The 14,623-nt window shown below is 38.7% G+C and overlaps 1 protein-coding gene across 1 annotated transcript in view; it reads right to left on the reverse strand.

Annotated features, from left to right (window-relative positions):
* The window catches only part of LOC140744420 (cell adhesion molecule Dscam2), a 77,435-nt gene that overhangs the window by 16,392 nt on the left and 46,420 nt on the right, over positions 1-14,623 (reverse strand). Inside the window, exons 19-24 of the mRNA XM_073076000.1 lie at positions 6,189-6,426; positions 5,542-5,681; positions 4,959-5,029; positions 3,214-3,460; positions 525-706; positions 27-150 (exon numbers count right to left, since the gene is read on the reverse strand). Coding sequence (XP_072932101.1) covers positions 27-150; positions 525-706; positions 3,214-3,460; positions 4,959-5,029; positions 5,542-5,681; positions 6,189-6,426 — 1,002 coding nt within the window. The remainder of the gene's footprint in view (positions 1-26; positions 151-524; positions 707-3,213; positions 3,461-4,958; positions 5,030-5,541; positions 5,682-6,188; positions 6,427-14,623) is intronic.

Below are 14,623 nucleotides of genomic sequence, written 5' to 3' on the forward strand. Positions count from 1 at the left end.
TATGTTTACGGTGGTGATGCACTTACCGTCCTCGTCGGTGCGGCACACCTGCGGTGCGGAGAGCGGTCCGTCGCCGGCCGCGTTGTGTGCGCGCACCCTTATCTCGTACTCCGCGTACGAACTCAGCCGCGACACCGTTGTCTCCTCACCCTTTTTAATTAACCGCGTGATTTATGCACCTATTTGTTTCCTTTTTACTTATAATAATAACCTTTTGTTGTAGCAGTAGGTCTAGTAAATTAGAATTATAATTAGACTCAAATGTATCGTGTAAATAAAAGCCTTGTTGTCAAATATTTTGTACTTAACTTGAATTAATGTATAAATAATTTCAAGTAATTGATATGCTTTATTCTTCACTTTATAATAAAGAATCATTCCATACGTTAAGTATAACACAATGATTGTAATAATTTTCTAGATTATATCCTTTTTCTTGTCTACTTACAAACAAACAAGCACAATTCGTTTGTATTTCACTAAAAATTTATTTTATAATCTTTTACTTTTATTTTTAATCATACCTGAACCCTCAAATGCGCGTCTTGAACAGGCAGCAGTGGGTCAGCATCCCGCCTGGTGTACTGCAGCGTGTAGTGTGTGATCTGTCCTCCTCTCGCATCTGCAGCCGGCGGGCGCCACGACACTCGCAGTGACGTCGACCCGCTGGAGATGCAGGACAGACCTTCGGGTCCTCCCGTTGGTGCTATAGGAGACGAAAGTTGTATATTCGCAGTCAATTTATAGACATCAAGGGTGAATATAATTGATACGTCGACAAAGAAATGCTGGAATGAAAATTATGCATTCTCGACTTGTGAACGTGTTCACGCCTACTAGAAATATATGTAGACCCATGGTTAGTGCGTCCGGTCTAATTTGAGTCTTAAATCAGTTCCAAGTGAACGCACTAATCTATGTGTATACTTAATATAGATTGACCGCTTCATGCTTTGCCTTGTGACTACTGCATTAATCATACAAAATAGTTAAACGAAGTAAATCGTTAGTAATATCTTCAATATTAAAGAAGTATCAACAAAATCCCCGGAAATGGATATGCCCAAAAAATATTTTTAAACTAAAAGTTCAAATAAAATATGTACCGATAAAAGTACTCTAAGCAAACGTTCTTCTTATACATATAGAAAGATGTTGTAAGAAAATAAAACCTTCACTTTTATCCACACACATCTGATTACATAAGGTATAAGGAATTAGGTTATGACGATCGTAAAGGCATATGGTCCATGCAATGCTAACTGGAAACGCATGTTGGAAAATATAGCCATTTATTCCCGGATCTGAAAAGCCATCTATAAGAAGCGGCGCCGTCTTTATTGCTCGTGAGATAAAGATATCAACTCACACGTTCCTGAACCCATAAATAGGGCATATTATTATGAAACATACTCAAATTTAAAGGAAGCAAAATATCCGATACTAAAATTAGAAAATATTGAAATCTCGAATCCTTTTCATGCTTATGTTATCTACATCCATGTCTACACCCACGCCACATATATTTGTTTTTACTGTATTGTAGTGATTTGAAAGGCAGGGTCCATTTAATATGAGGAGGACTGTATGTCCATTTGCTGTTCTCATTAACTTGGTAAATATATTTCAAAAATGCTTATTAACTATTTATATGGTCAAGTAGTATTTATTGTCTCTTCAGTCATCGATGTCGTCGCCATCATCGATAGTGGAACAAAAGTGTGTCAAACACAGATACATTGCAACTGTCAGGACTTGAGTTGAAATAAATAGGGCACTAACGTGTGCCGCACGTAAAGATTGGAAGATACAACCAAAAGCTTCACTGATTTACGGGAGACATGAATTTGATAGAGACTTTGTGTCAATTGTATAGTATTCGGGACATTGCCTTTTAAAGCTTTATATCGGATCCATAATTAGAGTGCAGAGGGCGAGGTGAGCCTGCCTTTGTGATGTTAATTCGAATCGCACGGAAGAACTATTGTCGCAGCTGTAAAAGACCAAACAAAAGTGCGCATAAAAGAGCTATCAATTTGTTCCGAATCGTTTGACCTAGATCGAAAGGCCACGGTCCAATTAAGCCATTTTGCATTTTGATGGGAAAATTTACGATGGCCGCTTTGCATCGGCAGCACAATATATTTACACGGCATTTTGGCAACCGTGTGATAGCAACAGTAATTACGTCTTTTGACATCTTCAGTTCCGAAATTTCAAGAATGTCCGAGTTATGCCCTTATATTTTTTAATATGCCAAACAGGATGCACACTACGTCATGAACATACGAAAAGAGTATGAACCAGAGTACAGTGTCCAATAATCCCTTAGGATTATGTTGGAATATTTTTATTCTAAATTCTAAAACTAGCTTCCCTATCTCCAGGCAATTCATAAAATTGCAATTATTATTTTGTTACGTAACTATTTTGTTTACGTATACAAATTCTAAAATTTATTATTTATGAATATATTTTTCTTTCTTTCCGTTTTACTAAAACATCACCTGTAATGATGTAGCTATCACCAATCACTAAGGATGTCTTGAAAGGTCACTAATATCATCTTTATTGTGCTTAATTTTATCTTATTTTATAAGTATCATTAATTTATAACTAATCTGATCATGAAAACATATGTAACAAAAATGTTATAAAGTATGTGTTCCAACTTTATTAAATGTCTTAAGAAGCATATATTTTAATATATTATGTATATTGAAATACTAAGTAGTTTTTCAAGATTTTTCTGTATCAGAAGGTAATATTAACAGAGCAGGTACAAAGAGATCCCTGGAACTTGGATGTCTTCAAAGTTCCTTTATGTTTAATAAGCGAGGTATTTAAAGGTTTTCCTTCATCACGGTTATTTAAAGTTGAGAAGAAAGATAATGTCGCTTAATTTTAAATAATCTGACGGGCAAATAACGATACATAGCAAATACATACGACAACAAAGACAAACAATTAAAAATATTTTGTATAGTCTTTACTTTTTTTAATAATTATAATATTAGGAATAGAATTTTATGAACAATAGTTTATGTATAATAAGTGATAGTAATCCCAGATATATCATAAAATAGTGTTGAAACCTACTTATACCATTATGAATGACAGATCCGTACTTTAGCAGTGATAGATTAATGGAGTTTCTATTAATGAAGTCAAGTAATGACAAAATGCAAATTTAGTTTCGAAACTACAACTTACGTGATTCCAAAGTGTGTCGGTAGTGCGGTGGCGAGAGTGGTCCGGTGCCCGCTGCATTGTACGCCCTCACAGTAATCCCGTATCTCGTGGCGGCCTTCAGCCCGCGTAGTGTTGTGCTGGTGGCGTCCGCGCTCGCCCCGCTCTCGGATCCCGTATCACTCGGGGACCCCTTCCCTTCCTCGGACACCTCCCACCAACGGATCGTGTAGCCTAATAACGTCCCGTGCCAGGTTTCTCTTGGCGGGGGCTACGGGAACATTGCAGAGCGTAATTGCACGTTAGAAACACTGCCAGTGCGGGTTACAAATAAAATTAAAACGAATTTAGAGGTCACTGAATAATTATAAGTTATAAAATAATTATATATTATTATGATTATAGAGAACGCAAAACTGGTCTGTGATTTGTTTCGGTAAGGATGAAAACAAAAAAAAAACAAAAAGAATACCACTACTTTATAACAAATTTATTACATTTTACCAACCGAATAAAGAAACATGGCTGGAAGGATTAAGTTTAACATAGAGTAAAGAGATATAATTTATCAAAGAAAATAAAAATGCGAAAGATTATAAATGCCGTTACTTAGAATCTCTTGTAAACACGTACTTTATAACATTTAATCTATTAAGCTTAACAAGAAACCTGGCGGACGTCTAAACCTAATATCATATTCAAATTTCTGTGGAATTCTGTCTCGTACAATATCATTTTAGTTAATACAACCTCTAATATCTTGTTGCAATTTCACAAGAAAATATCTCGTCTCAGGATTCTCTTTGCGAGATAATTGCTAAGAGCCATCTGTGAGGCAAATACTTCAAATACAAAGACGAGGCATCCTCTGCATCTTGAAGGCAGTTTGATGCGTTAGACGGTGCACGACGTTGATAGAAATTAATTTTCCTGCTTTCATACGGAAATTAAACAAGTTTTTCTTCTACATACTCTATTTAGACTATATGTTGGACAAGATCCCGCAATTAACCACCCAATCAACCAACCACAATTAACTAACCAATTTAATTAGAATTATTATTTGAATTGAATTATTTTTAATATTTCGCGGCCCTCAATACTAAATTTAAAGTTATTATATTTTGCATTATATATGCAAAACTATGTTTGCAGAAACATTCCTTTACTACCTTGTAACTTGCGGAAAATCTACATCACTTTTATCTTATGCACCCCCCTAACGAAATACCGTAGTCCGTGGTACTTTACTGGTATTAAGACCAGTTTTTATATTTACTAAGCATTTGTTCAAAACGGATAGTTTATATTTTAATATCATATTTGATAATGAATGGACATTAAAAAGTGTCGCCTAGCTAATAATTAATAAAATTATTATTGGTATTATGTTTATGTAGATATAACATCTTCCAGGGTGTCGCTCCATCCATCGTTTAAGATGCGATGTAGAGTCATGCCAATTTCACCAAGTTACATTCACATAGGCGCATTTGTCCATCAAAAATAATTAATCTTTAACGACGGATAAAGTTTGCAGAAAAGCAAAGAATGGGGAAGGCTGGGGGGATTTAAGCCCAGGGGGATGATCTGGTTTTTTCAGTATCATATGTCAACTTTTAACAATTTCGTGATATATGTCTATTTCCAAAATATTTTTATTTTTGTCTTACTTTTTTTAGGTTATGTATGCGACGCCATGTATACGTCATCTATATTGAATCAACGTGAATTTTGGCCTGGAATGTGGTAAGGTGAGAACAACTTACCTGCCAAGTGACAAGAAGTTCCCGAGCCCTCAACGCGCGCACTGTTATATCACGCGGCACTCCTCCTGGTGCTAGTTAAAAGAAAATGTAAGTGAAGAGTTAATTTCATCACGTTGATTATTATTTTTAAACGACTAAATTATATGGTCTGTATGTTTTAATTTTCCATTTATTTCTCTCTACCTTTCATCTCGTTTATTTACCTTCTTATTTACTAAGTATTTGCTTTTGAGCATTGTTATAGTCATTTGATATCGCTTCTATTTGATATTAGATACTTCTCTGAAACAGATTCTTACTTCAGTAATAAGCATTATTCGTGTTTTTTATCTGATCCCTGTTTCTACATTATCGTAAGTTTTATCTGGTCGAGATTCGGTATCGGATATTTTTATTAAAAAACAATTCTCAGAATCTTTTCTTATTTTTGTAGACTTTGTTTTTTCTGTTATTCTAGATCTCTACTTATTTAATAATTCGTGTAAAGCTCTATTAACTGTAATATATTTTTTGTAATCTAGAACTATCTTCTACTCTGTTTTTGGGGACTATATATAAAAAGTAGTTTCTATATTATAATTACCTTCTTCCCGAGTTGTGAAGTGTATGGGTGGTGTGTAGGCAGAGGCACCAACGTCGTTGATAGCGGCAATCCTGAGCACGTAGCGGCTGTCGGGCGCTAGACCCGACACGGAGGCCCCGCCCCGCCCAGGACCTTCTGATCTAAGGTCATAATAAAAAGCTTAAGCTTATATTTTATCATTTATTATTAAAATTGAGTATTTCTCGTTTAATTTACGGAACGCTATGACTAAAATGAAGAGGTTTGGAAATATTTTGAATGCAAGTGTTATTTAGAAATCAATTAAAGAAATTACTTATAAATTAAATTTTTAAGGCTTTTTATATTTCTCATTTTAATACGTGAACCAGTCGTAATTACCTATATTTCTCGTACCTACATCAAACAGTTTTAAATATTATAATTATATCACATACATTTCATTAAGCTCAAAGCTTACGATTATGTGAAATACTAATATGTACTCGTCAATTTCAATTAACATATCCAATCACGGTTATTGGAGATATAACCGAAACGCGCAATCAATTACAGATTACAACTAACGCGTGAATGATAGATAATTTGTATTGGCACCAAACATATAAATTGTTCAGAAATTGAATTCCCTCCGGCATTATCATATTCATAAGCCTGTACAAACTTACGCGACATGTAGCAAATCCGAATTAGCCAGTGTGAGGTTGAGAACGTCGGGCGTGTCCCAAGTGTCGAGCAGAGCGGGGAGCGGGGCGTTGAGCGGTGCGTTGGCGAGCTCGTGGCTCAACGCGCGGTACTGGAGCGAGTAGTGCGACACGAGCGCCCCGCGCGCCACGCGCCACGTCACGCGCGCTCGCCGCGACCACACTTCTGATACGCGTACCTCTTCTGGAGTGTTTGGGCGTTCTATATGGATTTACATGTTTAAATTAGGAAGAGGTTCTTTTTAAGTACAACGGCCTATTTAAATGCGATGTAAGTTGATTATTAAATGAACGTAATACAGACGAGTTAAAATTGAGGTCTGATAAGCAGATGGTTTCGGGTTCAATTCACGGGCAGTGTACTTTGTGGTATAAACAATGGCTTTAAAATAAAGATGGTCTTAAGAATCACTAGTATAATCGAGTAGAAAGCGTGTTACAGTTCAGCGAAATAGGAACGTGCGGCGGGCGCGGTGGCTCGTATTTTCGAACTACTCACATTTTTTTTATATTACTACCGCGCGGATCGTCAATCGCCCCACCTGCCGCGCCCCTCGCATGCCCTTTACAATTCTACCGTTAACATTCCCCACCCCAGTGCTGCTCAGCAGCACTCATTTACAATGGGAATTCGTGCAATTCGCGTGGTAGATCTGGTTAGGTGACCGTTCTTGGTTTTAATTATTGCCACTCGTACCCGACCGTCCCTTCCGGGGTGTACTTGTTCAATGAGGCCCCTTGGCCACATATTGCGGGGGCTGTCCGGGTCCAATATGTAAACCAAGTCGCCTGGCTGTAAAGGTCTCTGCTCCTTCTTCCACTTTTTTCTGGGTATCATGTCTGGGAGCACTTCCCTCACCCATCGCTTCCAAAACATATCCGTCAATTGTTGTGAAATTCGCCATTGTTTACGATGATAAAACTCATCACTAAATGTGCCTATCTGTGGCAAGTTGCATGATGTGCCCAAAAGGAAGTGGTTTGGAGTTAAGGCTTCTGTGCTACCTACTTCAACCGAAACATGAGTCAAAGGGCGACTGTTAATGATGTTCTCCACCTCTGCTAGTAACGTCATCAGTGTTTCTTCCTTTGGTGCACGTTCTTTCAACACAACTCGCAGGGAGGTCTTTACAGATCGTATCAGTCTCTCCCATGCCCCACCCCAATGTGGACTGGCGGGGGGTATGAATGTCCATTTAGTGCCATGGTTCATTGCTCCATCGGCCAAAGCTTGCTGATCCATTTCCATAATAGACTTTCTTAGCTCTTTATCAGCCCCTCTTAAGTTCGTACCATTGTCTGTGTACATATGTGTAGGCCAACCTCGTCTTGCTGCCATCCGTCTCAACGCCATGATGAAAGAATCCGAGGTGAGTGTGGGCACTAGTTCGATGTGAACGGCTCTTATGGTCAAACATGTAAACAGAACGCCGTATCTCTTTTCATGGCGTCTACCGACCGTGACTTCCATGGGTCCGAACAGGTCTGCTCCACAATAGGAAAAAGGCCTTTGGTGATGAGCCATTCTGGCTTCAGGTAAGTCCCCAAGTCTTGGTATTTCTGGCTTACATTTTCTTAGTCTGCACAACATACATTTTGACACCACAGTCTTGACCGTCGGTCGCACCCTAATAATCCAATATTTCTGTTTTAGGTTATTGACAACCGTCTCCTGGTTACCGTGTGCAGCTTGAATGTGGTAATGTCTCACAATCAATCGTGTTATGTAATCTCGCCCATCTAAGATTGCAGGTCTTTTGTTTTCAGGTGCAACATCAGCGGCGGCGTCGATTCTTCCACCAGCGCGTAGGGCTCCGTGTTCGTCGAGGTATGGTGACAGAGTAAGTAATTTACTACAGGTAGGTATATTCTTTTTATTTTTCAGCAGTGTTACTTCCAACCCAAATGATTGATATTGTGAATGACGTAACAATAGGAACTCAGCCCTCTCTACTGCAGTGTCTTCATAACGGTAAGTATTTATTCTATCTTTAAATTTCTTATTTATTGCTTTCCTTACTTTGTCTATAAACATAATAACTCTGTATGTTGTTTTCAGAAGGCGCAACCAAGAAGAAAATCGGGTAGGCTCCGGAACAGGTAAGTTATTATATTCTATTTGTATGGTACTAACACATTCCAGTGTAGAATTATCAATGTTCGCGCTTATGACGTCACGCGGCCATTCTTCTTCGTTACCTCTCAAAAAGGTAGGTCCATGTAACCATTCATTACATAAAACTGAACAATCATAGTTTTCTCTAGTAGCAACGTCGGCTATGTTTTTATTTGTAGGCACGTATCTCCATTCACAACTCTGAGTGAGATCATCAATTTCCCCTAAGCGATTCGCTATGTATATTTTATAATTTCGAACGTCATTTCTAATCCAGTGTAACACTGTGGTTGAGTCGCACCAAAATATCCTTCGCGTCGCTGTCATCTTATGCTCTTTTGTAATTGTATCTGCCAGTCGGGCGGCCAGTAATGCAGATTGTAACTCCAAACGCGGCACCGTGATCGCTTTGTTTCCAGCAACTCGACTTCTACTCGATACAAAGGCTACACACACACGGTTTTCGTTATTAATCCATCTCCAGTAAGCCACTGCACAAAATGCTTTAATTGAGGCGTCGCAAAATATATGTAGCTGTAGGTTTCTATAACAGTTGTGTGTACTTAATGCATTCACATCGTTATTATGCGCGGGCGCAGAATCGGTTTGATATGAACGCGGCGTAGCTGATACAGAATAGTTGTCCTTGGAGGGAAGTGTCCTTGGAGGGGGTGCTACATCTCGTAGCACAGGTAAAGGATTCGTAGCACTACGCGTAGCACTGTCTTCGGGTGGTTGCGAGGTACCTGGCTGAGGAGTAGGTTGACTCTCTGTCTCACTCGCTCTTAGCGTGGCGGCTGCGTAATGTCTTGGTAGGCGTATATCTTTAAGTGATTGTAATAAACAAATCCATCTTTGCCATCTTTCATATATATCATTAGGTATGCATTCATCCCAGTCTATTTTTATGCGCCAGGTATCTTGCAAAATAATCTTTCCGATGATAGTAAATGGTGTTAAAAATCCATACACATCAAAAATTGACATGACAACTCGTAAAATATCTCTCTTTGTAGGTCTTTGTTTTCCAGATATGATATTCTCAGAAATTTTATTAAATGACATTTCAAAGCCCATCGTGTCATCGCTTGGGTACCAGATAAGGCCTAGCGTGCGCTCGCCTTCATATTGTTGCCCGATTTTGAACTTTACAGCAGCACTACCGAGGTCCTCTTTTGGTATGCTGTCGAGTACTGCTAAACTGTTGCTAGTCCAGTTGCGTAATTTAAAGTTTCCTTTCTTATGAATGTGCCTAATCTCTTTTATAAGTTTTATAGCGGTCTCTTCATCTGGTAGGCTGTCGATGTAATCATCCATGTAGTGTTGACTATATATAGCGGCAGCTGCTGATGGCATGGAAGATTCAAAACGGCGTGCGTTTTTATTTTTTATAAATTGCGCTATAAATGGCGAACAATTAGCTCCAAAAATTAGGGATGTCATGACATAGGTCTTAATTTTATTATCTTCTGTATCGCACTTTTCAGAGATCATATTTGTGTCACTTATATTTTCAGGATTTTCTCGAAAAATAAATCGTAGTGAGTCTCGATCTTCTGGACGGATTTTTACTCTTAAAAACATGTCTTTAATATCTGCTGCCACGGCTATTCTATTTTCTCGGAACCGTAACATTATTCCAAATAAAGACATCAGTAGATCCGGACCCTTTAGTAAGTAGTCGTTGAGAGATAGCCCTGCGACCTTGGATGCGGCATCAAAAATTACTCGCAATTTCTTCTTATTTGGATTTTCTAAACCGAAATGTGGTAGGTACCAGGTCTTTGGTGTAACTTCAGGATCCTTGAGTTCTTCTGCGTAATTATTCTCTAACAGGTAATGTATTCGTTCTTTATACTTCTCTGCGTATTCTGTACTTCTTTTCATCTTAAGTTCTACTCCCTTCAATCTAGACAGTGCGTGGGAGTACGTGTCAGGCATTACGCTATTCGTATCCTTCCAGGGCAAGCCGACATACCATTTGCCATCAACGAACGTGGAAGTTTTTTCCAGATGTTCCCAGGCCCGTTGATCCTCTGAATTCTGGCGAGGCTTAGAAGCAGAAATACCCATGGATTCTATTGAGAACGAGCGACGTACTTCTTCGTGTAGGTCATTTAAATTTTCAGGAGCGGATCCATCATCGGTGATGAACAGCGTGGAGTGGTGATCGACTGGTGATGTAGACGATTTCATCAGTTTTCCGTGCAAGCACCATCCCAGTGGCGTACGAGTGGCATAGGGCTCAGTTGGACTACCGGTCACCGTTTCCAGAGGTAACATTAAATGATAATTATCCTGGCCTATTAATATTTCAGGTTTTAATTGACCCGTACACAGTTCATCTCTAAGGTCACGTAAGTAATTATGTTTTTCGTAATTTACATTATTTAAATTTTGACTAGGTAAGTTTAGTTCAGTTACACTACGCGCACAGATAGTATACATAGTTCCCTGTTTATTAGATATTGTAACATCTACTAATTCCGTTTCGCACATCAGTCCCGTATCGCCCCACGCGCCCCTAGCATGCAATATTTGTTTGCGTCCACGCAGCGCCAGCCGCGCGGCGAGCGTAGCACTTATCAAGGTCACTGTGGAACCACTGTCAAGGAGCGCGGTAGCACTAATTACACCGTTAGGTCCATGAATGTTTATCTTTACAACTTGTAATAACACTGCACAATTGTCCGACGTTATATGCGTAACTATATCACTTTGTACGTTAGTCTGCGAGCTTGTTTCGGAAATATTATTGTTTTTAGTGTCTATCACTTGCACGACCGCTGCACCGTTTTGACGCGAACTAGGTACGTAATGCAATAAGCGATGGTGGTGCTCGCCGCAGGAGTCCACGTCACAGGCGGCGGCCAGGCACGTCTGCCGGTCATGATGCGATACTAAACACTTGTAACAAATACCGGCGCGCTTAACGTAGGCCCATCGATCTTTACGTAAGGATTTTTTAAATTTCTTACATTCCGGCAACTTATGTTTTGACGCGCGACAGAATCTACACTTATCGTCCGAATTAAGAGTTGATTACGAAGTTTGTAACAAAACAGTATGCGACTGATTATAATTATTTTCACTGTAATATTTACGTTTATTGTCCGTTTTAGTGTTTAATAAATTGGCACTGCACGTAGATATTTTAACCGCTTCGTCGCTGAGGAAATCCGACAAAATATCCATTCTCGATTTGCCGCCAGTGATGATGAGTGGATAACTGTAGTCCGCCCACTTGGACAGTAGTACTGTAGGTAACTTTGAGAGTACTATATTTGCTACATTCACTCCCTGCAGGTACTCCTCGCGGCGAAGTGCACGAACTGCTGCGACATAGTTCTTTACTTTTATTGAAAATGCCACTATATCTCTATGGTATTCGTGAGACATTGAATTCATCTTCTTAATATCCAATATTATTTTTGATAAGATCACTTCAGGGTTGCCAAACTGTAGTTCTAATGTAGACATTACTATTGTTGGTGAAGTAGCGGTAATTAATAGCGCTGAAACGGCCTCCTTTGCAGAACCACGTAGACATCTTCTTAATCGCCAAATATTCTCTCTCTCCGAGAAGTTGCACAGTGCGGTCGACTCTTCATAGGCCTGCTTGAATGCCAACCATTCCATAGGGTCTCCGTAGAATACTGGGAGGTCTCTAGGCGTGCTGATACGGCTGAGTAGATTAGCGTTTTGGCTAGTGGACACAGAAGTGGTGATTAATTCCCTTACTGCACTGACCAACTGCTGAACTGGACCTTCGGTGCCGACCGGTTCCGCCGGCGGGTTAAACAGAGGGCCATCAATAGTACCATGAGCGCTAGCTCTCTGCTTCTCCAGTTCTTGTTGACTCTGCTCTAACCACTTCTCAACGTCCTCTTCACGACTATGGTGATCACTCTCCGATGGGTGTGGACTGTATTGTTCATCAACTGCTGCTAGGTCCGCCGCTAATTTCTTTTCGATTAATTCCATTTGAATACGAGCCTTTTCCCTTGCTGCTTCTAACTCTAATCTCTTCTTTTGTGCTAGCATGGAAGATACTGACGATTTTTTCGACCGTTGTGATATTTTTGACTCTCGATCCGAGGGTAACGGCACTTTTTGTTTCGTCTGTGTGTCTTTATTTTGCACTTCACTTTTCACCTTTCCATCGCTAACTGCATCTTTTTCTTCCAAATTGGTTACACTCTTACTTGTTTCAGACTGTGTGAAGGCCTCGTACCTCGCCAATCTTCTTTCCTTTCGTAAGGAACGCACGTCACTAGCCATTGTTTTAACCGACGGCGGAGTGTGATACATAGGTGTTCTGATCACGGCTCGAAGACCACTTGTACTTTGTGGTATAAACAATGGCTTTAAAATAAAGATGGTCTTAAGAATCACTAGTATAATCGAGTAGAAAGCGTGTTACAGTTCAGCGAAATAGGAACGTGCGGCGGGCGCGGTGGCTCGTATTTTCGAACTACTCACATTTTTTTTATATTACTACCGCGCGGATCGTCAATCGCCCCACCTGCCGCGCCCCTCGCATGCCCTTTACAATTCTACCGTTAACAGGCAGGTAGAAATATAAATAAGGATCTATTAAAACGCGATAAATATAAAACGTATCAAAAACGTCGTTCAGCGGTCTTCAAGATTTAAACTCTATCTATTGTTCCAATTCCTTCTAAAACGTTCGTAATACTATACCATTCTGACTCTACCAATATATCCACACTGTATACTGTTAGTTAAGACACTAAATGGCTCCTGATCTCTAAATCTTCCAACTTTAGTCATTCAAAGTAAAAGATCCAGGCTTTTATGTAAATTATGAACTGTTTGTGGGTCTGAGTATAACTTCTTGCTCATAAATGTTTAGCCTGAAATAAATCTTTGTTGCATAACAATTTATGTTGTGTTGTAACATACAGCTGGTGACATTATAACAATAAAACATTTTTTTTAGTTAAAAAACTGATTTAAAAATACATTTCTGTATACAAAACGCACAGTTGATTAAAAGTATTATATTACTAAGTTAAAAGTTAACAAATGTTCGGTTCCAAAAATTTGTTAACTTTTAACTAATAAGATGTTCTGTCTCGTAAATGTCGATATTCTTATAGAATATTGTGTGCTTTACACGAGGTTAAAAAGTTATCAAACATTTACAGGACACCTTCTATATAGAATCAAAAACTATATTCAGTTTTTGTTACACATTATATTATAGGTCTATACATAAAATTCTTGTCACGCATCACCTCTCGAATAGCAATGGAAAATCAATTCATCACTGCCAATCCGATTGCGGCCCGTCACATAAGCCTTTGCGTACTTTAATCCCGCTTTTAGTTATTTGTAAAGTCATCGCATATAAGTATACTTTAGATATATGATGGAAATTGTATATAAACTTTTCTTTAGATTGTAAAATTGAAGAAACATTTGTGATTTAACTCCGATTTTTGACTTTTAACAGCAAACTGCTACAATGAGTTATTCTAAAAAAGTTTATACGATGCAACACATGGGTAATTAATGACCGATTTTAGGTAGGACATAAATCCTTTTACAGACATCCATGGACGCTAGTTATTACTAATCTGAAGCGGGCCGCACACTTATTTTGCAATTTAAATTTTATACAGGTTACAAGATGATTACGTATTAAACCATCTCAATAGCCTCGTATGCTTCCAATCAAAATGTTTTAAGACTAAATAATACTTAGACCAAACGCATTCTGTGTTCAGTGCTCTAGATTCTTTAACAACGTTGGCACTATCTTCTATTCAAAATAAAGAAGTGTAACTTGATCAACTAACATTGAATCTACTTATCATACTATAATCATTTAACGCTATTTAAAATTTTGGTGTAGTATAAATATATTATCGACTTTTCTGATATACAGATGTAACGAATAAGGATACTTCATTTTATTTCAAAATTTTTATTTGACATTGTCGTCAACCCCTTATTGTTCTATTACTGGACACTGGTTCTCTCTTAAATTGAAAGGTATGTAAACCACCAACGGCACTGGCCTACTAAGAATTGGTAGACGTCATTTTGAGAATTTCCACCTTCTACAATTCAGTGACATTTTCCCTGTAGAATCAATTTCTTCGTACGTATAAAACATTTATTCCTTCCACCTAACGCCCCTGTAATCTCATTTCGAGTCGCATTAAAATGAGTATTTGTTACATCCTTCACAAAGACAGGATATCAATCCGTCACTGCCACAGCCTTGGCCTATAATCCCCTGAGTCGGGAGCCC

This window comes from Epargyreus clarus, unplaced genomic scaffold, assembly GCF_041222505.1.
Source record: "Epargyreus clarus isolate Ecla_fem2 unplaced genomic scaffold, WU_Ecla_fem_2.2 ptg000008l, whole genome shotgun sequence".
NCBI classification, from domain to species: domain Eukaryota; kingdom Metazoa; phylum Arthropoda; class Insecta; order Lepidoptera; family Hesperiidae; genus Epargyreus; species Epargyreus clarus.